At 28.2% G+C, this 26028-nt stretch overlaps 1 protein-coding gene and 1 long non-coding RNA gene across 2 annotated transcripts; one reads left to right on the forward strand and one right to left on the reverse strand.

The window, feature by feature from the left end:
• Positions 1–3708: 3708 nt before the first annotated feature.
• Positions 3709–5090, forward strand: LOC136087519 (uncharacterized). Its single transcript, XR_010641844.1, has 3 exons — positions 3709–3903; positions 4635–4906; positions 4981–5090. It is a non-coding gene; the product is annotated as an uncharacterized LOC136087519 (long non-coding RNA).
• Positions 5091–8008: 2918 nt separating this feature from the next.
• Positions 8009–8515, reverse strand: LOC136086921 (uncharacterized). Its single transcript, XM_065809420.1, has one exon. It carries the CDS (start codon positions 8513–8515, stop codon positions 8009–8011), a length of 507 nt encoding a protein of 168 aa, XP_065665492.1.
• Positions 8516–26028: the final 17513 nt, after the last annotated feature.

Raw genomic sequence — 26028 nt, forward strand, 5'->3', positions numbered from 1 at the left:
AAAGTGTAAGAAAAAAGCATTGTTATACTGATAACCTACTTATTGAGCAAGCTTTGACCACCTATTTTATAAATTTGAGAGACAGAAGTGAAAGTGCAAATCGCAAAAGAACTAATAACAATGCTCTAAATTGATTTTAACTTTGTCGACTAACATTAATATAGTATTTAGAAATAATAAATGAAGTTTACATGATTTTTATAATTTGTATTTACATCCATTAATTATCAGTTGTCAGTCTCTATTTTATAAAATGAATTATATATATATATATATATTTGCATAGATATATATATATTTGTTTATATATATATATATATATATATATATATATATATATATATATATATATATATATATACATATGAATATATGTATATATATGTATATATATATATATATAAATATATATATATATATATATATATATATATATATATATATATATATATAAATATATATATTATTTTTACTTTATTTACAACACGATTTGATATACAACAAACCCCTACAAAGCTTACAATAATTCAGTTAAGATTCAATCTGAGTTATTGAAACGTAATAAATTTAACATCAATAGAAAAGTAATGCTGTCATCATTTAAAATGTAAAGGTTGTTGTCAAAATATATTGAAAATAAAATAAAGTTACTAATAAAATCACGTTCAACAATGATAAACATTCTTACTGTAGTAAAAAATAGTACTAACGGATAAATTTGAACAAATAAATATAAAATTAACAAAAACAATGAATAAATAAGAACTTTAACTTGAACTTTAACTAAATCTTGAATTTGAATTAACTGGTACTAATTTGTTCAAGCATAACCTTAAAAAATAAGTTTTTATAACAAATTATATGTATATCTAGTTATACATATAGTTAACTATCAGGAGTTATATGTATAACTATATGCATTTTAAAGCATATTATTTTATTTAAACATTACTTTAGATCATATTACTTTGAAAACTGGAGCCAGAGGCTTTATTCCCAATAACACTGTGGTACCTCAAACTAAAAATTGAAAATTTTCTGTAAATATTCTGTTTTTGTTCCTGAATGTAGTTCGTAAGTCCCTTAAGTCTTAAGGACCTTATTATATCTAAAGTTAAGAGTTTTGGAGCATAAAAAAAGTTACAGAAACCCATCTCCATCCTACTTTTTTTTTTTAATAAAGAAAATTGGGAATTCTTCGAGTTTCAAACCTGCATTTCTTTGTGGGACACTGCAGTGTCCCATGCATGCAAGATTGGTTTTTGACAACATTTCAACTTGCATCAGTTAATTGTTTGCAAATAACTAACTCAAAATCTAAATTCAAATAACTATTATATTATCCTAATAATACGTCTATTTGCAAATATCTTAATCTTTTTTCTATAAAGAAAGATAAACATTATTCGTGGTACTTACATACTTGCTTGCCATTCTCTCTATTAATATAAAATATTTTCACACAATATAAACGTAACGCAATGCAATGTCGATTTAAAAATTTTTTTTTTAGTTACCAGCTTTTAAATTAATTCCCATACAAATCCCACAGGAAACCCACGTGGGATTTCCCATGTGTGTAAATACCATATGGTTCCCACATGTAACCCATGTGGGATTACCCACATGGGTTTAAGGTGACAAATTTCCATACGGATACCACATGGGAAAATCCGTCCCACGTAAATCCCATCAATCCCACACGGAACCCACGCGTAACCCATGTGGGACGCGGTTTTATTTTTCACTGGGACACAACAGCCACCACAGTACCAAAGTTAAACTCGCAGCTTGCTACCCTCTATGACAATATGAAAAAACAACCATAAAACATTCCTTCACTGCAAGAGTCAAATAAACACCCAGATGAACAAATAAGCAAACATGAGTTCTATTATAAACACCTAGGGAACAATAATTGCATATAACTTGAAAGCTATTATTGCACAACACGGCACTATATATAGTACTGTATATAATGGTAAAATGGTATATAGTATCATGTATGATGGTGTTGCCCCTGTTTGTGTGTTATAAAAAACAAACAGGGGCAATACCAACAACCCCTCTGTGGAACTAGGCTGTCAGCAAGAACTCTAAAACTCCCTATAAAAAAAAAAGCGAATTGACATGATCGCTACCATAGCCAAAGAACCGAAGGAATACAAAATCTGATCAAAGAACATTGTTATCCGGAGAGTAAGCAAACTGACTTCAGTCAACCTGAACGGCCAAAAGCTGCACGATCAAACTGAAATAAATAAAGTAATCAACCTCATCGGAGCTGAAAAAGGCAGGTATCTAGCTTTATTACGGATTACTCCTCGTGATTATACTGCTACCCTCAACTAAGCAGGGCCGATAGTTATTATACTTTCAAACAAAAACAACTGCAACCATGTACCGAAACTGTACAATATGTTCTATCTAGTCTTAGCAAACCGAGCTAGCTACACAACATTCTTAACCCGACTTAACGGCAGTCGAATAGAACTTAGTATGGTAACTACACATTAAATGCAAAAACAAAATGCATCTTTATTTGCCACACCAGCACAGTGGCGTACCCAGGGTAAATGGCGCCCATAGTAAACACCGATCTTTCGACGCAATTGGTTAATTATTTTCTCAAAGTCAATTTCTTCAGTCATTTCTCATTCTATGCTTAGCAAAGCAAGGTCACTTAATCAACTTTATCCCATCGAGGCTCTCAAATATGAAAGTATCAACTTTAATTTACTAAATTATCTTTTGTAACTGGCAATAAAAACTGCGATTGTCAGGAATATTTACAATGATATGCGCATATTGGGAAAAATGTCATACCTATACTAAACTATAAAAGGAAGTAGTTGTCTGGACTTGACATTTTTGTTCGGCACGGCTTGTTAGCAGCGTTCTAAAGTTCAAAATTTCTTCATATAATACTTGTCCACCCACATCAAAACTGTAGACTTCCCCAAATTTTTCACAATGCATTTTCAGGTAGCTTGCTTTGGCTTTGAAACACAACCTTTCCATATCAAGAAGAAATCCGAATTTTTCATTAATTGCTTGCAAACAAACGCTTTATTTTTAATTCTTTGAATTGACGGTCAACAGTTCCTTTCATAACTTTTTCCATGTCTTCTTTAGCTGATAAACCAGCATCTCTCGATGTTTCGCCATCCATTTTGTTCTTTCTTCTTTGACGTATTTTAATTTCAATGCCCCGTTCATTGCAATTTCGAATTTTTTCTTTCAGTGAGTTGCTAACTAGCACTTCTCTTTCATCGTGAAAATAATTTTGGAGAGTTTTAAATCTAATGCTGTATCATAAAAGTTCATTTACAATCTTTCAACCTTTTTTGAACGCCGTCAATACCACTCAAGATCTTGTTCCAAAACTCTAGCAATATTTTAAAATCATATATTAATATTCAGTTATGCAGTTGCTTTGCGTCGCTTTTGGATTCACTAGTCGCACTTTCATCTTCCATTATGTTCAGGAGAACTTCCACTATTTCCTCGTGATATTTGTTGACAGGTTTTATTGATTCCGTTTTTGCGAAGTCGATAAAACCTGTCAGACTTCAAAGCCATAGGTACAACAGCTTGGAGCTTTTCACAGCGTTGCACAGTGGGCTAATTTTCAAAAAAGCTGGCCAAAAGTCAAACAAAAAAAATCACTACTGTGATTTTATTATTTTGAAACTACATAAACAAAGCCCTGTTGCATTTAATTGTATAAGAAAAAATTGTATAAATTTTAAAGTTACCTAAATCTACGCAGTTAAACATCTGTTATTAAAAACACTTAATAGGCATTTTAAAAACAAAAAAAAAATGTGGTCAAATAAGTATCGTTTACAAAAAAGTTATTTATCGTTACTAAAAAACTAACTATGGACGATACTATTCAAGGTATTTATATAATATTTTAGTAAAAAGTTTTATATTATTTCTCTAAATTTTATGCGAAAAGTGCGAACAAAAAAGTACAGAATAAAGTTTATTTATTTTCTTTAACCTATTTTTCAAGCATTGAAAAAGTAGTGAACCCGCGAGATTCCGCTTAGTTATAATTTGGATGTTGTTCATAAAAGTGTATTCTAAAGATTGATTAAAAGAAAAGGCACCTATTTTTGCCTATTACTTCATTAACTTATATTGTGTAGTGCTAGTCGTGTTTTTTAGTAAACAAAATGGCGGTGTTTTGTTTTCTTTACAAAATCAGTCAAATTGTATATAGATATAGTTATTATGTTTCTTGAGAAACTGATTTTGTTAAGTGCAATAAAACTACAAAAAAATTAATAGCACACAAGAAAGAGATTATGACAAAGTTAGAGTATAGGGGGGGGGGGGGGGAGAGACAAAACCCCTCGGTTACGACGTCTTTTTTACCTCAGCTACGACGATTTTTGTATAATTTTATTGAATTTTACAAAATCAGGTTCTCAAAAAACATAATAACTATATCTATATACAATCATATGAGTAACAGTATATTTTACCTTTCTCTTATATATCGAATTTATATAATATAATATATTATATTATCGATTACTTTTTACTTTATTTTTAATTAGTTTAGTAAAGTTATAATTTTTTAATGATTTTTTCAATTATTATATTTTCAATTAATATCTAAGGTTCACAAAAAGATCATTTGCAAATTCCTCGAATTGAAATTTTTGAAATTTTAAAAAACGAGTTATCTTCAGATCTAGATGACCAGCTTAATATTTTGCAATCACAGTTGTGTCTAAGAAGAAAAATTTGTTTCCAATTATCAACAGATGATAAAAAGAAACTAAAAAATGTATTGACAAAATTAAAAATAAAATGGAAAAGTAGTAACCGAACAAAATAAATATTTTTGAAGACACATGACACTTGGTTAAAAGCCTCAACAAATATTTGTGTAAGTTATTTAATGCTTATCTCTATTAAAGTTTTAAACTTTTTTATATTTACTAAACATTTAAATAATTTCAGATTGTTCAAGCACGAAATAAAGAGAGAAAAAGCCATAGTGCAATGGGTCGACCACCTTTGAATTTTGATGAAGCTAGTGAACGAACGAAACGGCGAAAAACAGAGGAAATGCGTTCAACATTTAGTTCATCCGAGTAAGCATTTGCTTCTCAGATGAGTCTTCGGGCTTCAGGAGCATGCAATGCCGGAGTTACAGTTAAAAATTTACCTTCCACAATTCAACACCGAGTCGCAAACTATATAGAGAGCCTTAAATTGTCCCAAATTTCACAAACATCTGAACTATGTGCTGAAACAGCTCTTTCTATACTAATGGAAGCAAAGCTTTCTAAACATCAATATTGCATTATAAGAAGTGCTGCAATTGCAAATAGCTCTTCTTTTTTACGATCTTACGAAAAACTTAAAGAAGCCAAGAAAATGTGTTACCCTGAAGATATAACGGTAACTGAAATAAGCGCCGAAGTAAAACTGCAATCTTTATTAAATCACACTTGTTTAAGAATTATAAAAACTCAACAAAATGTAATTGACTCCTTGAATGTAAATATTTTATCAAATTTTATTTTAATTCTTAAGTGGGGGTTTGATAGCAGTTCCGGTCATAGCGAATATAAACAGAGATTTGCCGATGGAAGAAACTCAGATGCAATGTTTTTCTGTTTCTCAAATACAATGTTTCTCAGATACAAGTCAGATACATGTTTCTCAGATACAAATGTTTTTCTGACTTCACTTGTACCATTACAACTTTTGTGTACAAATTCAGTTTTAGGTCAAGATATTATTCTATGGAAAAATAGGACACCCTCATCTACTCGATTTTGCCGACCTATCAGATTTCAATTTCTTCACGAAAATGTCCATACAAGCATTAATGAAAAAGACTATATTGAAGATAAAATTAAATCACTGGTTCCTCTCATCATTGTTCAACATGAAATAGAAATTAAAATACATTATAAATTGGTTATGACAATGATTGACGGAAAAGTTTGCAATGCAATAACATTGACGAAATCAACAATGCGGTGTTATTTGTGTTCTGCTACTTCGAGTCAATTTAATAATATCAATTTCGTTAAAGAAATAAAAGTTGACAAATCAAAATTGGAATACGGTTTATCAACGTTGCACGCATGGATTCGCTTTTTTGAATGTTTTTTGCATCTTGGGTATAAACTTGGAATAAAAAAATGGCAAGCACGTTCTGACATTGAAAAAAGTATAATATTACAACAAAAATTGTTAATCCAGAATGCTTTTAAGCTGCAGCTAGGGTTAATAGTTGATCGACCGAAACCAGGATGGGGTAATACAAATGACGGAAATACAGCTCGAAGATTTTTTAAAAACTCACAAGTGTCTGCTGATATTCTAGGAGTGGATTTAGAACTAATAAATCGGTTTCATGTAATTTTACAGGTATTATCTAGTGGCTTTCCAATAGACGCAGACAAACTCGATAACTATTCTACCGAAACTGCACTACTTTTTGTTAAAAAGTATCCTTGGTACAACATGCCTACAACAGTACACAAAGTACTTATTCATGGAGCCCTAATAACAAAAACAGCAATACTACCCGAAGGACAACTATCTGAGGATGCACAGGAATCGAGAAACAAAGACTTAAAAAAATATCGCGAAGATTTCTCCAGGAAAAATTCCAGAAAAAATACAATGCATGACGTTTTTTGCAGACTTCTGGTTTCGTCAGATCCTGCAATATCTTCACTTTTAAAATCTCATGCAAAAGTTAGCAGATCTTTGTCTTCTCAAGCTTTACAAATGTTATTACCTCCGGAGATTAACGAAAACTCTGAAACTCATTCGTCTGTGATTGAGTTTATCAACAATATTTCAACAATAAATAATTTAGATGACAGTGGTGATTTATTTTAAAGTAATATAAATGAAACAATTATGATAAATGATGCAAATAAAAGTTTTCCTTGTTTTCCTTGAACAAATAAATAAGTAGAATAAATAATGAATTTTTCAATTTATTTTTTTTAACATTGCGGCATAATAATACAGTCGTAATACATTATATATCGGTATTATATATAATGTTTATATATGTAATGTAAATAATACATTAGTCTATTGAACTTAAATGTCGAATTAGAACTAATTGGTTAAACACGAAAGCCCAAAGGCATTTCTAATGATTAATGTTTTTAAAACACCGCCATTTTGGATCTACCATTATTGAATTTTGGTACACTTATGTCAAATTCAAAGTTGGGGATTCAAAAAAATGCTTAACAGAAATTTTCCATTAATTATAATCATTTTTTGACTTTTGGCCAGGTTTTTTGAAATTCCGCCCACTATGCGTTGGGTTGAACGCGGAAAAAAAAAAAAAAGTGCATTGAAAAAATTTGCCATCATTACTTCTTCTTTGGCTGCATGCACGCCTACTAAATTCAGTAAATGATTATCACAATTCACAAATATTTATATGTTATTTTTATCCAAGATTCTTTGATGAACACCTATCTTGTTTCTAGCCATAACAGCAGCATTATCATAGCATTGTGACCTACAATCTTGTAAACTCATATTGTCTTTCTCTAACTGCTTCAATATTTTTTGAACCAAGTTTGCAAACCGAGAAATGATTCTTTAATCTTAACAGTTTTTTCCTCAAAGTTTATGTCAACATATCTAAATATCTCAGACATTTGTTCACAATAGCTTGATCAGGAGTTGATTCAAACATTAGTCTATAAAACTTTGCTTTATGTATTCCTTTTAACAAACGATCACAAACAGTGGATGTCATGATATGAATAAACTCGTTATGAATTTTCAGGAAAAAATATGAAGTTTTGATTTTTTGATCGTATTACTTTAATGTTAAATATTTTTTTCTTATATTTAATCTATTTTCTTTTTGTTATTTTTATTATAATTATTGTTATCACTGGAATTATTTATTTTAATTTTCTTATTATTTTTCTTATTTTCTTGTTTTCTATTTTAATAATCGTTTAATGTCATTGTTAGTTGTTACATTTTATCAATTTTTTTTAATGTTTGTAACTGTTCTAACATTGTACATATTGCAAAATATCCCGGCTTGCTCTCTTATGTCTTCTTTTAAGACAGGGTCAAAATTAGAAATTAGTTTCAACAAACCAAGCAAATTTTCTGTATCAAAATCTGACTGAAGTTGTTCTCTGTGGCCTCGCAAAGCCATGTTTTTTATTGCAAGGTATTTGATGAAGTGTAAAAGTCTTTTCAAAATATAACACCACTTCTGTATTTCACTTTGAACTTGCTCTTGAAGTTCTGCACCAATTATCCCTTTGTTGATAAGTAAATTTCTTTCAATTTCTTTCCCCTGAGTAAAGCATTGTCGATGATTTTTAGAATTTTCATGAACAATTATTCTGTAAGGTGCTTTCAATTGCTTAAATCCGCTTTCTTGCACCAAACAATATTGGTTATCGAACCGGGAAAAAAGACGACGGTAAGTACAAAAGACAGACTTTTTGGAAGGTAAATAAACTAACCATGAACGCATCTTTTAAAGTTTGCCGTTTTTTTCTACTTTTATTGCCTCCAACAAGCGTCATTTTTGACCTGCAGCTACACTTTCTTCTTGAATGAATGCTTCATAGTTTTCAGGCAATATTTCCTAAAGTATAAAAAACTTTTGCGTAAAAGAATGTTGTATTAACTCTTTCATTAACGCAAACCGCTGGTAGCGGCTTTCGAGTATACTTCACAAAACTTAAGTAATTAAAAGTTCATTTGTTTACCTTTCTATTGGTTTATAGTTTGTTACAAAAATTGTCTTGACAATTGTCAAAACATGCTTTGTTCAAAAAATAGTTCTCCTATATATATATATAATGTACTTCATTTTTTCCCTCAGGTGTTCACTGCTCGTGTGTGACCATTCGGCGAATTTTATATGCCAAAGTTTTTAAATACTTTTACTTCAATGATTATTACTGTTTGCTTTTTTTTATGGATATTACATTTTTGATGATTATTACATGATTATTAATGCTCTCTTAAGAGTTTAGATGTTTCTTTTTTCTACTCGGTGTAGTGAAGACGATTTTTAAATTATTCGAATCTTTTATTTGAAATTAGCTCAAGTTTGTCAGCGTATAATGTCTAAACAAGAGCTTTAGATTTTCATAACTTTTTTTTGCTTTATATTTTTATAATGTTCAAAAAACTCTTTTCTATCAATTTCCACAATTTCTATCAATTTCCACAATTTCTATCAATTTCCACAATAAATTTAAGAATTCCGATCAAGAAAGAGCTTAAAAGGACGAAAAACTGTCAATAATTGATCGTAACAGGTCATATTATCAAACTATGATGTTCATTTCACCTAAACAGCGTATTTATTTAAAATCTTACTCAAACTTGGATAAGCAATTGTGATTTTAAGAAGATTTAAAATAAAATAAAAAATTCACGGCCTTTTGAGTTTTTGCGCTACAAATATTTTTACTTTATCTTTCGTCAAAATTTAAAAATTTCTATCAGTTTAATTTTTTTCGTCTTTCGATAATTCACAGACCTGATCATTCAACTGAAATATATCGTGGTCAGCAAAATATCATATAGACGCTGTAATTTTTAAAATCGCCTTAACTACACCGAGTATGCAGTTTTTAATCCGCATATTAATATCTGTAAGAAAAAATTTTATTTCTATTTTTGTTTTTTTGCGCCCCCAATCAGTTGGCGCCAGGAGCAATGCCATGCCTGCCAAACCCTAATTACACCATTGCATCAACAACATTTTAATTTATATGAAGCAATAATATCAAAGAAATTTCCGAAACCAGATAGCCACTAATCTACCTCCAACCAACCGCTCCACAAACGAACTAAGAACTCAGCTGTTAACAATCTCTCGCTGCCTAATACATTCTTGTTCTAACAAAAACAACTGAAAAATTCCGACGAACTCAACATAATATAGCCACACTAGACAACTTCGTCCAACTCGCCAAAAACCAAAACTACAAGAAACAATACTAAAAAAAGCAAAGCTGGAACAATTAATCTACAAGGAAAATAATCCTTACTCACTTAGTGGCCACAAAATTAACGAAATAAGAGCTAAAATTACCTCAGCAGACATCTTACTTCAACCACACATATTATTGAGCACTAAAACTTGGTTCACCAACAGTTAGTGAACAAACCATTTCATACAAAAATAGAAGGCTTTCTAACCGACAAAAATAGAACCAGTAGAGGATCATTCACTCAAATAAAAACCTCAATTGTTCTTACATCAAAATTGACCAACTCAATAGCACCACCATCGAAATTCGAAACTTGAATTTGAATAATCAATAAACAAATTACTGACAATTCAAAAAGTCAGTGTTGTTATTAACACCACGTCAACTGAAATAAATACCAATCTAAAGAGTCGCTTGTTTATCATCGTTGATTGAGATAATGATTTTTGATCCGTAGCAACGGATTGTTTTGCAAATAAAATGCCCATATTATTGCGTTGAAAATAGTTTGATAAAACAAATAAGTTATTTAACAGCTTTTGCAGAAAAAAGTTCAGAAAAAAATTTAAAAGATTTTTTTATCAAAACTGTACTCTTCCTATATGTTACATCTTTTAGAGAGACTATAATAGCAAAGAAAGATTCAATGGCATGTTTTTGGCTTACCCATTGTGTATCAGAAAGTTGTTTCAATTGTTTTCTATTGCTGAATCAAACAGATATTTCTGACGCTTATGTATAAGAAGAAGTTGTGGTAAAGAAGATGTATATTTGTACGACTTACGACGTACGACATTTTATCTGTGCTAAAAAAAAGTCGCAGAATTTTTAATTTTTAACTTCGTTCTAGATTTTTTAATCAATAATTTATATACTGCGATCAATAAATTTTTAAAAGGGAGGCGCCAGTATATTGTACTAAAGGACTTGGGGTAGTCAGTCCCATGTGTTATAATAAATTCACCGCTGCAGTAACCATTTGTAATAAAAGAATATTTTTACTCATTTCAACTTTTTACTAATTACAAATCACTAATTACAACTTGTTTATTTTTAGAATTGGCCTTGTTTTTTAAATTTTGGAATTCAGAGTTATTTATGGAGAGGGTTATAAAAACAGACAGTCAAAAATATTGTTATTTTTATTTATTTATCTTTTTAAGAGCTTCTTTTATTTCAATTAAAACTGCAATGAAATTTTCTTCCGTTAAGTGTTTTTCATGGTTAGGCTGTCTTTGGTTGTTGAAATGCTTGTAGTAATCAAACAGTAATATATTTAAAAAGTATACGAAAAGAAGCTTATATAAAAAATGTTTTGGGATAAATTATAATAAATAACGCAGAGACCCACAGAAAAAATTTCATATTAATCATTAGCAAAAACAATAATCTTGTAAGAATGTATAAACAAACTTGATATGAAGAAATTCAATTAGATACTGTTAGATATAATCATAAAAGTACCTTTTTAGGAGCATAAACACATAAAATGTAGGCAAGGTATACTCTTATATTACAATTTTACCCCTCACCCTCCCTCCAAAAAAAACAACATGTTTCACCCCCTCCCACCAAAGAAGGTGATTTTCAAGTTCAAATTTTATTCGGTCTTTTGACGAAAATAGTCAAAATTTGATAGTCAGATATTTCACAAAATTCAGTTAGGTGAAATTTAGTATTGGGACTTTTTTCTTTATTGATATCAGAGTTCAAACTATCAACATGGATTGAACTTAGGGGTGGCAATCTCGGGATCCCGTGATCCCGGGATTTCATTCAAATTGTTCACCTTGAAATCCCGGAATTAGTCTCTGAAATTTCCCGGGATTTCTGGATCGCCTAAAAAAAGTAAAAGTTAATAAAGTTTAAGCTTATAACTGTAATATAGAATAGAGATTGTATTTTGTCTTTAGCATGTGGTAGCATATATAGAATAGAGATATATAGAATAGAGATTGTATTTTGTCTTTAGCATGTGGTAGCATAACATTCTTAACTATATATTTGTACATATTTTTATCCATTTTGTCATCAACCAAATGGACCGATACAATCTCTATTCAAGTTAGCCCAATTCATAACGTTTCGACCTCTGTGTTTTACTGTTGTTAGCTGCTATTTAGGATCGTTTTTATGGCCTTTTGGTCAACGGACATATCTAATATTATCAGATCCGAATAACATAAACTTAAATTCATCACTAAAAAGTACTTTCAATCAATGTTTTCTTTCCCAATTCAAATGTTTATTAGCAAATCTTAAGCGTGCTTTTTGATTCTTTATATAAATGAAAAGTTTCTTTGTAGGACGTCTTCCAAACAGATTTGTAGATCTCAAAAAATGTTTGATTGTGTCAACACTACATTTTACATTATAAAGTTCTTTAATTTCAGCATTTACCAAGACAGCATTTTACGTGGAAAATTTTTCAGGGCTCGAGGAGGGATATTTCAGCAAGATAATGACTCAGAAGACACTTTAACTCTTATGAAAGACTTTTTCAAAAACAAAAATTTCAATTAATGGAGTTGACATAGCAAAGTCCTAACCTTAATTCTATTGAACATCTATGGAAACACATAGATTGACAAATTTTAGATTGAAAATCAGCAAGTAAATTTGATTTATTGAATATTCTGAAACAAGAATGGGGAAAAATCAAAATTATTGTGATTATGAAGCTGGTGGACTCAATTCCTTGCCACTATCAATCAGTAATTAATGATATCGGCTTCCCGACAATGTACTAAAGCAATTTACTTTAAAATAAAATATTTTCAATTAAAAAAATGTTCAAAAAAAAATTTAATTCAATTTTTTTTTTTCCGTCCGGATACTTTTGCACGCGCAAATTTTAATTAAATAAACTTTTAAGATTAGATTGCTTAGATTTAGTAAAAATTCATTTGTTTTTAGATTTGTTATCAATTTTTAGACATTTCAGGGAAAATTTGAAAGAAATCGGACTTTTCATTCAAAAGTTAACATCAAGTTATGCTCTTGTCCGGTTACTTTTTCACACTACTGTATATATATATATATATATATATATATATATATATATATATATATATATATATATATATATATATATATATATATATATATATATATATATATATATATATATATATATATATATATATATACATAATAAAATTAAAGTAAGGTACTTTCTATTCAATACTCTTGCTCTTTCTATCAGGAAGCGCTTATATTTTATTTATTTTATATAATATACTTGTTTTAATAATATACTATATATAATATATAGTATAATATTAAAACTAGTATATTATAAAAATAAATAAAATTTAAGCGCTTGCAGGTGGAAAAAGCAAAAGTTTTTAATGGGAGGAATATCTTTATTTAATTTTGAATTTTCTGCTTCGAAATGTGTTCGCGATTTTAATTCCGTTTTTATATCCATTCATTTTGATTCCAAATGTGTAAGTGATTCAAATTCAATTTTTATTTTCATTATTTTTATTTTCAAATTTATGAAAATGCGTGATTTACCGAAAGTTTTTTTAACATCAATTTAATTAATAAAGTTATCAAAAAACAGGTTTATTAAATTACAAAATTTTCCAAGCGTCTAAATTACAAAATTTTCCAAGCGTTTTAATTAACGAAGTCATGCATACTTATATTATTTTTTAATTGTTATTTTTATTTATAAAAAATAAAAATAACAATTAAAAAAAAGTTTTAACTTAATACAAAATTAAGTTAAAACTTTTTTTTCAACTTAATTTTAGATATTCAATAATGTATTAAATATTTTATATTTATATTATTATTAAAATTAATCATTTTTAAGTGTTTAACGAGTACTTAAAAAGTATTCAATTGCGTTTTTTTCTATTCAATCCCGAAGAGAAATTTCACAATCCTAAAATCCCGGAATTGAAAACTTCCGCGATTTTTGCCATCCCTAATGGTTTCTTATTTCTGCTAATCAACTTTTAGTTGATTAGCAGAAATAAGGAAACTAAATAGCTTCAACCCTCGGAATTAGGAAAAATGAGGTTGGCAATTTATTGCCTACCTCAAACTGTTAGGGGTTGGTAAAAAAAATTAGACACAAAGGGGTTACCATAAAACACAGAAACAAGGTCAGCAATTTTTTGCTGACCTTAAACACTTTTAGGTTGTCAGTAGGGTCAGAATTGCCAATGTAGACCCTAATTCCGAGGGTTGTAGCTTATTGCTTAAGGGCGTCATAAACTACCAATGATTGAGTCGAGCTTTCTATAAAATTAAATCATATATGTTATACCTAATAACACTAAATAAAAAAAAACCATCATTACCAAAAAATTGGTTCAATCTGTCCTTTAGTAATAATAATGGTATTTAGAATAACATTTCATTAGTTGAATTTTACCTCTTGCTATACTGACCAGACCTACTTCCCTTTTGTGATAATAGTTTTATGTGTTAACTAAATCAGTTGTTTCATCTTTGAATCTCAGCATTGATGGCTATTGATGACTAAATCAATTTTTCTGACACTAAAGATTACTAAATCTTGTTATCTCTGAAGTTAAGTTCTTGAGACCTTGAAAATCTTTGACAATATCATTAACAATATCAGTTCAAGCATTTTATCTCTCATACATAGGTTGGATATTATAACCACTCCTAAGGCAAATCTATTCGCCAATAAAACTTCTCGTGATATCCCGAAGAAATAGGTAAATCAATTAGCAAAGTGTGTTAAAATATTTGTATATGCAGTGCTGTAAAAAAAATGCATAAGAACTTTGTTGCTTAAAAAAAAAGCAATGCATGGAGAATAACTCTTGTTCAGCTGGAATGGCCACACTATGGATGGAAAGAACTCTCCAACAATTATCCATGCATAAACTTGATGAAGTTTATAATGCAGATGAACTTGGATTGTTTTTTTGCATGCATGTTACAAATTCTTCGAGGCTTGTATAGGGAAATGCACAATAAAATTCATTTATCTTGGACAGCTGCAGCAAATGCAGCAGACGATAAAATTCCTATGTTTATAATAATTTGCTGCTTTGAAGGAGTTAAGCCCTTACCTGATACAGAAATCAAAATAAAAGCTGGGTGAATAGCGTACTATTCAAAGAAAGGAAGGGAAAACGGATACGAAGTTTACAAAAGAAAAAAAAAAGCAGTGTTTGTAAATAGATGACTGCCTAGCATGCCAGATGATTGAGAGTCTTAAATCTATTGAGTTAATTTATTTACCACAAAATACCATATCTAAACTTTAACTATCAGGGAGATATATGCTTTTTGTAAGTTTAGTACAGATCTTTGGCATTGCAATTTTATTACAGATCTTTGACAAGACTGGTCATTGCTATTGATAAAAAAAAGACCTTCCTGTTTTGTCTATTTTAGATATGATGAAAGTACTTGCTTATGCATGGCAAATAGTAAAAATCTCCACCATCATAGATTGTTTTGCAAAAGCAGAAATTTCTGAAGATTAACAGAAACCTTCCCAAAAGTTAGTGATATTAGACACTGCAAGTATTATATGTCAGTATATGCCTTTCATTCTTAAAGGTAAAGATTTTCAACAAAAGCTCAATTCAGTCTCAATTATACTTGATAGAGATGTTTCTTCAAAACAATGTAGCAGAGTGACAGTCATTTTTTAATTTACAATCAATTGTTTTTACCTTTGAGGTCAAATCTTTGACAACTTGAATTATTTTAACTTGTCAAAAGTTCCTTTTATGGAATGTTCCAATAACTCAAATTATTTTCTCGGTCCCTTATGTGTGGGTATTTATATATGCAGTATATATATATATATATATATATATATATATATATATATATATATATATATATATATATATATATATATATATATATATATATATATATATATATATATATATATAACTGTTAATAGCCTTGCTGTTTCATGTCTTAATGAAAATGATATTGAAAGAATTTATATATAGTTTCTTTTTTTCATGAAAATAAAAAAAAAAAATTCACGTTAAATTGTCATCTCTTGAACTAAAACTCTACCTTCACTAGTTTTTCTTAACTTATCAACACATTTACAAGTTTTTTAATCATCATTGTCAATAATCTTGTATCTTGGATACATTCGTGTATCTTATTGATACATGAATGTATTTGTGTCTCTATTTTTTTGATTTTATTTTTTATTTAGAATTTCTATAAACTTTTTTTTGAATTTGCAGAAAAATTTTCAGTGGATTTAAGATTCTCAAGCCCAAATCCTTGATAGGCTTGAAAAAACATCGAACAAAGTGGAGAGGTTGATTTTATTTTGAATGATGACAGTATAAAAAAAACAACCAATAAGTTCATTTGAGAGGTTCAATATTATTAAAAATATTTTAAAAACAAGTTCAAATGCAAAAAAATGCAAAGTAACTTCAAATGCTCACTGAGTGAGTCACTCACTTTGACAATAAAAATCTATATTCCAGTTTTTATTATTGCTGAAGAGTGATGCCAAGGTGAGTAAGAAATTTAATGAAAATAATAACAGTTGTATTGATAATAGTAATAGTTGTGACGCGCTTGTTTTTTAAACAAGAAAATCCAAGTTTTATACCCACCACGTCCCTTAAAGTACCGTGCTCAACTTATATCTAACCACAGCGGCCTTGTTTATCAGGGTTGGTGTTTAAATCAAGTGTTCAGTTAAAAGCTAAAAGTTTATGTATATATATATATATATATATATATATATATATATATATATATATATATATATATATATATATAATATATATATATATATATATATATATATATATTAGTACTTATAAAAACTTGTGAAAAAAGGTGATAAACTTGCTCACAATATGTTGTGACTCTATATGGCATTTAAACTTAGTTCAATAACTAATCATGCTTTTAATTAATTTTAATAATTTTTAAGGTTATTTAAATGAGAGGAGTGGGAGAAGCGACTGCACGGAAAACAGTTAAAAATGTTTTAAATGCTATCATGCAATACAGGCATTATTCAGCGAGGATAGAATAAAAGAAAAAAGTAAATTTATGAACACTCCTTATTATAAATGCATAAAAGGTGGGCATTGAATGCGAGTTTGTAGCTATTGCATCTTATATAAGACTAAAAGTTTTTGTTAACAGTAAATAGCAGAACATGAAACAGTAGTATATTGCTCATTTCTTTTATTCATTATTTGCAAATATATTTGCGGTTGCTTTTTATTTATAAGATATATATATATATATATATATATATATATATATATATATACAACTATTATTATTTTCACTAACATTTTTACACACCCAAGCATCATTCTTCAGCAATAATAAAAATTAAAATATAGATTTCTATTGTCTAAGTGAGTGAACATTAAAAGTTACCTTGATTTTTTTGCATTTGAACTTGTTTTATTTATTGAAAAACATTTTCAATAATATTGAATCTCTCAAACGAACTTATTGGTTGTTTTCCATATTGACATCATTCAAAATAAAATTAACTTTGTTCAATGCTTTTAAGCCTATCAAAGATTTGGGCTTGCAAATCTTAAATAAGCTGAAAATTTTTCCACAAATTTAAAGTAAAGTGTATTGAAATTCTAAACAAAGAATAAAATCAAAAAAACAAAATAAACCTCACGTTAAATTATCATCTCTTGAACTAAAACTCTACTTTCACTAGTTTTTCTTAACTTCTCAACGCATTTACAACATTTTCTATCATCATCGTCAATGATTTTACGAGAACTAGATGCCACAGGTTACAAAAAAAAAAACTCCTTTCTCTTTTTCTATAACTTCCAATTTTTTAAGTCTAAATTCGTTATATATATATTTATATATATATATATATATATATATATATATATATATATATATATATATATATATATATATATATATATATATATATATATATATATATATATATATATATATATATATGTAAATTATGTTAGTGTATTTTACAAATAGAGTGCTCAATGTTCTTAAAGAACAGAGCAATAATAAATTAGTAAAAAACACTTATCTAACTTTTATCTTCGACTTGAAGTTTCACCATTGCTGGATCATCAGGAAGAGTTCTTCCTTGGATCATCAGGAAGAGCTCTTCCTGATGATCCAGCAATGGTGAAACTTCAAGTCGAAGATAAAAGTTAGATAAGTGTTTTTACTAATTTATATATATATATATATATATGTAATATTAGAGTTTTTTTCAACCCCATGCTCCTATACTGTAGTTTGATGAACTTTGACCTAAAAAGCATGAAATAAACTATTATTTCCTTATCTTTTAAAAAAAGTTCACCCGCCATTGAAAAATCGATTTTGATATAAGTACTACTATTCAATTGAATAGTAGGACTTTAAATACATAGTAGCACTTACGTCAAAATCGATTTTTCAATGGCGAGGTAAACTTTTTTCAAAAGATAAGCAAATAATAGTTTATTTTGTGCTTTTTAGGTAAAAGGTAATTCATCAAACTACAGTACAGGAGTATGGGGTTGGAAAACAGTCATAACCATAATATATACATATTAGGGTGGAGTGAATTATAGTTTTTTTTACAATTCGTTTAGCCTGGGTGTGCAAAAGTTGTCTATTCATTTCAGAAATACTCTGGAAAAATATCAATGCTCGAGGAAATTATCTTGAGGTTCCTCAAGACCTTTAAAATTTTAATGGGTCCCAAATATTATGTAAAAAAAAGTTTTTCAAAAGTATGTCATGTTGGGTCTCAAAAGAAGCAAAATTTTATAAAAATTTTAAAAATAACAATTATTTTTGAAAAAAAATTGTTATTTTATAGTTTATTGCAGAAAAAATGAACTTTTAAACTAAAAATGAAACAAGTTTATTCTTTTAATTATAATTTCAAAAAAATCTTAAGTAATAATTTTTTTATAAAATAATTGTTATTTTTAAAATTTTTATAAAATTTTTGATTCTTTTGAGACCCAACATGACATACTTTAAAAAAATTTTTTTTTACATAATATTAGGGACCCATTAAAATTTTAAAGGTCTTGAGGAACCTCAAGATAATTTCCTAGAGCATTGATATTTTTCCAGAGTATTTCTAAATTGAATAGACAACTTTTGCACACCCAGGCTAAACGAATTGTAAAAAAAACTAAAATTCACTCCACCCTAATACATACATATATATATATATATATATATATATATATATATATATATATATATATATATATATATATATATATATATATATATATATATATATATATATATATATATATATATATATACATATATGTATATATATATATATATATATATATATATATATATTATATATATATATATATATATATATGTATATATATATATATATATATATATATATATATATATATATATATATATATATGTATATATATATATATCGACTGTATAGAGCACAAACGTAGTATTTTTACACATCCACATTTTTATGAAATCAATGTTTTACTATATTCTTATTGGCAGTAACATAAGCTTGAAGAGGACATTTGTAATATGTCCACAAGTGATATCCATCATTAGATATAACACAAAACACAAGTGTAATATCTTGATTTTAGCAAATATTTTGAAAATTATAATCCTTTTTTCTCCATATTTTGGTTTTTGGACATACTACGTTTCTGCTCTATACAGTCGATATATATATATATATATATATATATATATATATATATATATATATATATATATATATATATATATATATATATATATATATCGCAATCGGAAATGATAAAGAAAAACCTTATCATTCTTTTTAAGGAAAAATTCAAACTAAATATAACAATAAATTCTAATTTAAAAATTGTTAAGTTTCTTGACGTTTCGCTCAACTTGTCTGACAATTCATATCAGCCATATGGGAAAGCAGGTGACATCCCATTATATATCAATGTTAATTCGAACCATCCTTCAAACATTCTTAAAGCTATTCCCTCAATGATATCTAATCGTATAAGAAGTATATCTTCAAGTAATAAAGTTTTTAATCGAGCCGCTACTTTTTACAACAGTGCCCTCAAGTCTAGTGTATTTAGATAAAACATTACTGCCGTTGCCAATGATTCTATAAAAGTTGCAAATCACGTGCACGAAATATTATTTGGTTTAACCCTCCGTTTTCGATTAATCTCAATACAAACGTAGCCAAACTTTTCCTAAATTTAATCGATAAAAACTTCCCAAAATCTCATAAATTCCAAAAGCTGTTTAATCGAAACAACCTGAAGGTTAGCTAAAGCTGTCTTCCAAATATTCGCAACATCATCACTTCACATAACAATAAAATTTTATCAAATTCTTCAAACCTTAATGCTTCAACGTGCAATTGCCGACAGATTAATTTATGACCACTTAATGGAAAATGTTTAATTAAAAATGTCATCTATTTTTGTAATGTTAAGACAAATCCGCAAGATAAAGGTAGATATTATATTGGGCTTACAGAAAAAACTTTTAAAGATCGCCTTTACAAGCACAATAATTCCTTTCGTTATAAAAGTGGGTCAAACTCTACCGAACTTTCTAAATTTGTGTGGAGTGTTAAAAAGAAAGGTTTAAATCCTGTCCTTTCGTGGAAAATTTTAGACCAGGCTGAACCGTTTAAACCTGGTGGTAAGTCATGTAATTTATGCTTGATGGAAAAATATCATATAATTTCATCCCCATTGCCTTTACTAAATAAGCGAAACGAACTTGTGTCGTGTCAAACAAGTGTCGCCATGAAAACAAATATATGATGAATAACTTTAATGACATCAAAGAAGACACTCCACTGTATTTTTAATATATATATATATATTATATATATATATATATATATATATATATATATATATATATATTTCTTTGTCTTTGTTTTTTTGAAATTTGTAACATCTGATGATCGCTATTTGCGTGAAACTCTGAATAATGTTTTAAATAAATCGAGTGTTAAAATTATTTAGTTTTTACTATATATATATATATATATATGTATATATATATATATATATATATATATATATATATATATATATATATATATATATATATATATATATATATATATATATATATATATATTTATATATATATATATATATATATAGAATTCTTAACTGGTTGTCAGAAAGTTTTTTCCGCAAGTCTTCCTTCTGCAAGTTTCCCGCGTTCTTTTAATGTTAATGATACCCTGCAGTTATATTTTTTTGTATTCTATAAAGTTGTGAGATTTTTATTTTTTTTCTGATACCATTATATATTTTATAAACATTGCAAATTTGTATCAGTTATATAGAATCACGACATAAAAAGAACAAAAAATATATATATATATTTTTCAAATTAACTCAGATTTCTAATAAAGATTTAATAAACAATTATTTTTTGTGTATATATATATATATATATATATATATATATATATATAGTTCTATAGATTGTTGCATTTGGGAAGTACGGAAGGAAAAAAAAAGATTTTTACGCCAACACATACGTCACTTTTAATGACTTTTGACTTTCGTCCAACATTTTGCGTTTTGTCAGAAAGTAAAAACCATTAATTTAATTACAAATTATTCGTTTTTTAAAAAAAAAAAATATAACGCAAAAACGCAAATTCAATTGACCAGAATGTTTTAAAAACATTCTGAATGTTTTTAACAATATAAACAATGTTTTTATTTTTATTTTTTTTAATAAAATGTTTTTATTATTATTTTTTTTTACTGTAAATCATGCGCGGAGGTTGCTACATCGACTATCTTATAGCCTGACTCGCAACAAAGTGCTGCTACATGACAAATAGCCTGACTCGCAACGGAGTGCTGCTATATCGACTGACAAATACCCTGACTTGCAATGGAGTACTGCTACATCTACTATCTTTTAGCCTGACTCGCAAGGGAGTGCTGCTACATCGACTGAGGGTTTGGTTAGGGCAGGCAGTCTATCAATTAATAAAAAAAAAATTCCGGTCTTGCATTTTAATTTTTACTTTTTGTCAACAAAATACGGAAAAAACTTTCTGACAACCAGTTAAGAATTCTATATATATATATATATATATATATATATATATATACAACCCTTAGATGTTGTCCGAAAGTTTTTTCGATATTTTGTTGACAAAAAGTAAAAATTAAAATGCAAGACCGGAATTTTTTTTTTTTTAATAATGATAGACTGCCTGCCCCAACCAAACCCTTAGTCGATGTAGCAGCACTCCCTTGCGGGTCAGGCTATTTGTCAGTCGATATAGCAGCACTCCCTTGCGAGTCAGGCTATTTGTCAGTCGATGTAGCAGCACTCCCTTGCGAGTCAGGCTATTTGTCAGTCGATGTAGCAGCACTCCCTTGCGAGTCAGGCTATAAGATAGTCGATGTAGCAACACTCCGCGCATGATTTACAGTAAAAAAAATAAAAATAAAAACATTTTATTAAAAAAAATAAAAATAAAAACATTTTATTAAAAAAAATAAAAAAAAAACATTGTTTATATTGTTAAAAACATTCACAATGTTTTTAAAACATTCTGGTCAATTAAATTTGCGTTTTTGTGGTTTTTTTAAAAAACGATTAATTTGTAATTAAATTAATGGTTTTTACTTTCGTCCAACACGGAAATGTTGGACGAAAGTTAAAAGTAATTAAAAGTGACGTATATGTTGGCGTAAGAATCACTTTTTTCCTTCCGCTCTTCCCAAAGCCAACAAACTAAAGATCTATATATATATATATATATATATATATATATATATATATATATATATATATATATATATATATATAATATATATATATATATATATATATATATATATATATATATATATATATATATATACATATATATATATAGTAAAAAGTTCGTTTCGCTTATTTAGTAAAGGCAATGGGGATGAAATTATATGATATTTTTCCATCAAGCATAAATTACATGACTTACCACCAGGTTTAAACGGTTCAGCCTGGTCTAAAATTTTCCACGAAAGGACAGGATTTAAACCTTTCTTTTTAACACTCCACACAAATTTAGAAAGTTCGGTAGAGTTTGACCCACTTTTATAACGAAAGGAATTATTGTGCTTGTAAAGGCGATCTTTAAAAGTTTTTTCTGTAAGCCCAATATAATATCTACCTTTATCTTGCGGATTTGTCTTAACATTACAAAAATAGATGACATTTTTAATTAAACATTTTCCATTAAGTGGTCATAAATTAATCTGTCGGCAATTGCACGTTGGAGCATTAAGGTTTGAAGAATTTGATAAAATTTTATTGTTATGTGAAGTGATGATGTTGCGAATATTTGGAAGACAGCTATAGCTAACCTTCAGGTTGTTTCGATTAAACAGCTTTCTAGTGACTGAAATACAATTTTGGAATTTATGAGATTTTGGGAAGTTTTTATCGATTAAATTTAGGAAAAGTTTGGCTACGTTTGTATTGAGATTAATTGAAAACGGAGGGTTAAACCAAATAATATTTCGTGCACGTGATTTGCAACTTTTATAGAATCATTGGCAACGGCAGTAATGTTTTATCTAAATACACTAGACTTGAGGGCACTGTTGTAAAAAGTAGCGGCTCGATCAAAAACTTTATTACTTGAAGATATACTTCTTATACGATTAGATATCATTGAGGGAATAGCTTTAAGAATGTTTGAAGGATGGTTCGAATTAACATTGATATATAATGGGATGTCACCTGCTCTCCCATATGGCTGATAAGAATTCTTGTCATCAAGAAACCGCTTGTGCTAGTAATATTTTTTGTATTTTCGTTTTACATGTTTCTAGTTTCACAAAATATAATGTTAGTTCATTTTATATTGGATTCACTTAAAACAAAATGTAAAATAAAAAATAATTGATAAATGCTAGATTTTGTACACATAAATATATGATTAGACATAAACAAAATTATTATTGATTTACATATTTTTTATATTTATATTTGTTATTGAAGTTTTTGGGATTTTCGTTGCAACGTTAAATTTGGTTCTAGTTTCAGTATTAGTTTAGTGTAAGTTCTTATAACTGTTTATAATTAAAACGAATTTTTTTAGTAAGATTTTTAAACAATTTAGGTTATCTAATTTTGTTATTATGGCATTTCTGGATATCAGTTTATTATAGAGACATGGACCGCGAAATGAAATTGTGAAACGCGATAATTTTGTTTTTCTAAACGATATATTAAAGTTTCATACTTCTCGAGTGTCATATCTATTTCTATTGCTTTTAAAGAAATCATTTGAGAAATGTGATGGGACAAGTCTGAGTTTATATTTCAGCATAAAAAATCAGTTTTGATATATGTGACGCATCTGACCAAAACCAGTCGGATGCCGCGTTATGTTATATTGAGAAAACCATCAAAACATCTCAAAAGTTCAATTTTTATCACATTTTTTTGCATAATTGTTTACATAATTATGTAAACAATTATGCAAAAAATTAAATAATGATAAAAATTGAATTTTTGAGATGTTTTGATGGTTTTCTCAATATAACATAACGCGACATCCGACCGGTTTTGGTCAGATGCGTCACATATGTTTATTCTATAGACAATTAGTGCATTAAGGAGTTTTAACAAAGGTTCAGCATGAGTGATTTTATCTTTTTTATAGACAATTCTAACAGCATGTTTTTGACGTCGCTAAAGTGATTTCAAATTGGATTTATTGGTAGTTGACCATGTTATACTACCATATGTATAATAGGTCTGTATAAATGAGAAATAAAGGTATTTTAGATTTTCTTGGGATAACATTGGTCGAGCTTTGTATAGCACGCCAGTGTTTTTGGTTATTTTAGTATTTAAATAGTCAATGTGTGCAACGTGTGTTCCATGAAATATTTTCGTCAATTAGTAAACCTAGAAATTTAGTTGTTGAGATTCTTTCAATATTTTTGTTTTCTATTTTAAGCGATGGATATATATGGTAATTTTTTTCTTTTTTGGTTGGGATGGAATAAGATGTAATTGGTTTTGCCAGATATTAAGTTTTTCAAGTTCAATATTCGTTGTTTCAAAGAGTTCTTTAATAGACTGAGATGAATAAAATAAATTAGTATCATCTGCAAACATTATGATATCAAGTTTGTTTAAGACTTACGGAAGATCATTTATGCGTATTAAGGGAGCTAGAATGGAACCTTGGGGAACGCCACATTTAATCTTATGCACTTTTGAACAGATATTTTCATGAGAATTAACATATTGCTGTCTGTTTACCAAAAAGTTTTTAAACTAGAGTAATGCTACATTTTTTACGTTATATTTTTTCATTTGTTTGAGCAGGGTAGCATGATCAACAGTACCGAATGCTTTTGATAGATCTATAAAGCTTCCTAGAACGAATTCTTTATTAACAAACGAGTAGATGATGCTATTTACGAGATCTACGATTGCATATTTGGTTGCGTGTTGCTTTTGAAAGCCGAATTGTTCTGTATTTAAGATGTTGTTGTTTGTTATATATTTGTATAATTTATTATAAACTATTCGTTCGAGGAGTTTTAAGAATACAGGAAGAATCAAGATTGGTCAATAATTTTTTAGTAAGTATGGTTCTCCAGTTTTATTATTGGTACAATTTTTGCAATTTTTAATTTCTCTGAAACGGTTCCTGTTGTATATGAAGATTTAATATTTCGAAGAGGGGTTTCTATATTATCGGAAAGATACTTATTACTACATTGCTACAAAATTCCATCAATTCCTGGTGCTTTGTTAATTTTTAAAAAGTTTTTTGTATTTTCGAGTTCTTCGTAGCTTAATCCGTTGAAAGTTAGTTCGCTATTTAGATCAGTAAAATAATTTTCAATCGAGTTTATTGGGGTTTGAATTTTAGACGCCATGTTAGGGCCAATATTTTTGAAGAAATTGTTGAATTGTTCGGTAATAGAGTTCTTATCGTCGTGTTCTGTTTCATTTATAATAAATCTGGTAAGCTGTTTGTTTTTATTTTTTTTTTTCCGATTATTATTTTCATGATGTTCCA

The sequence above is a fragment of the Hydra vulgaris genome, chromosome 11, assembly GCF_038396675.1.
Source record: "Hydra vulgaris chromosome 11, alternate assembly HydraT2T_AEP".
NCBI classification, from domain to species: Eukaryota; Metazoa; Cnidaria; class Hydrozoa; order Anthoathecata; family Hydridae; genus Hydra; species Hydra vulgaris.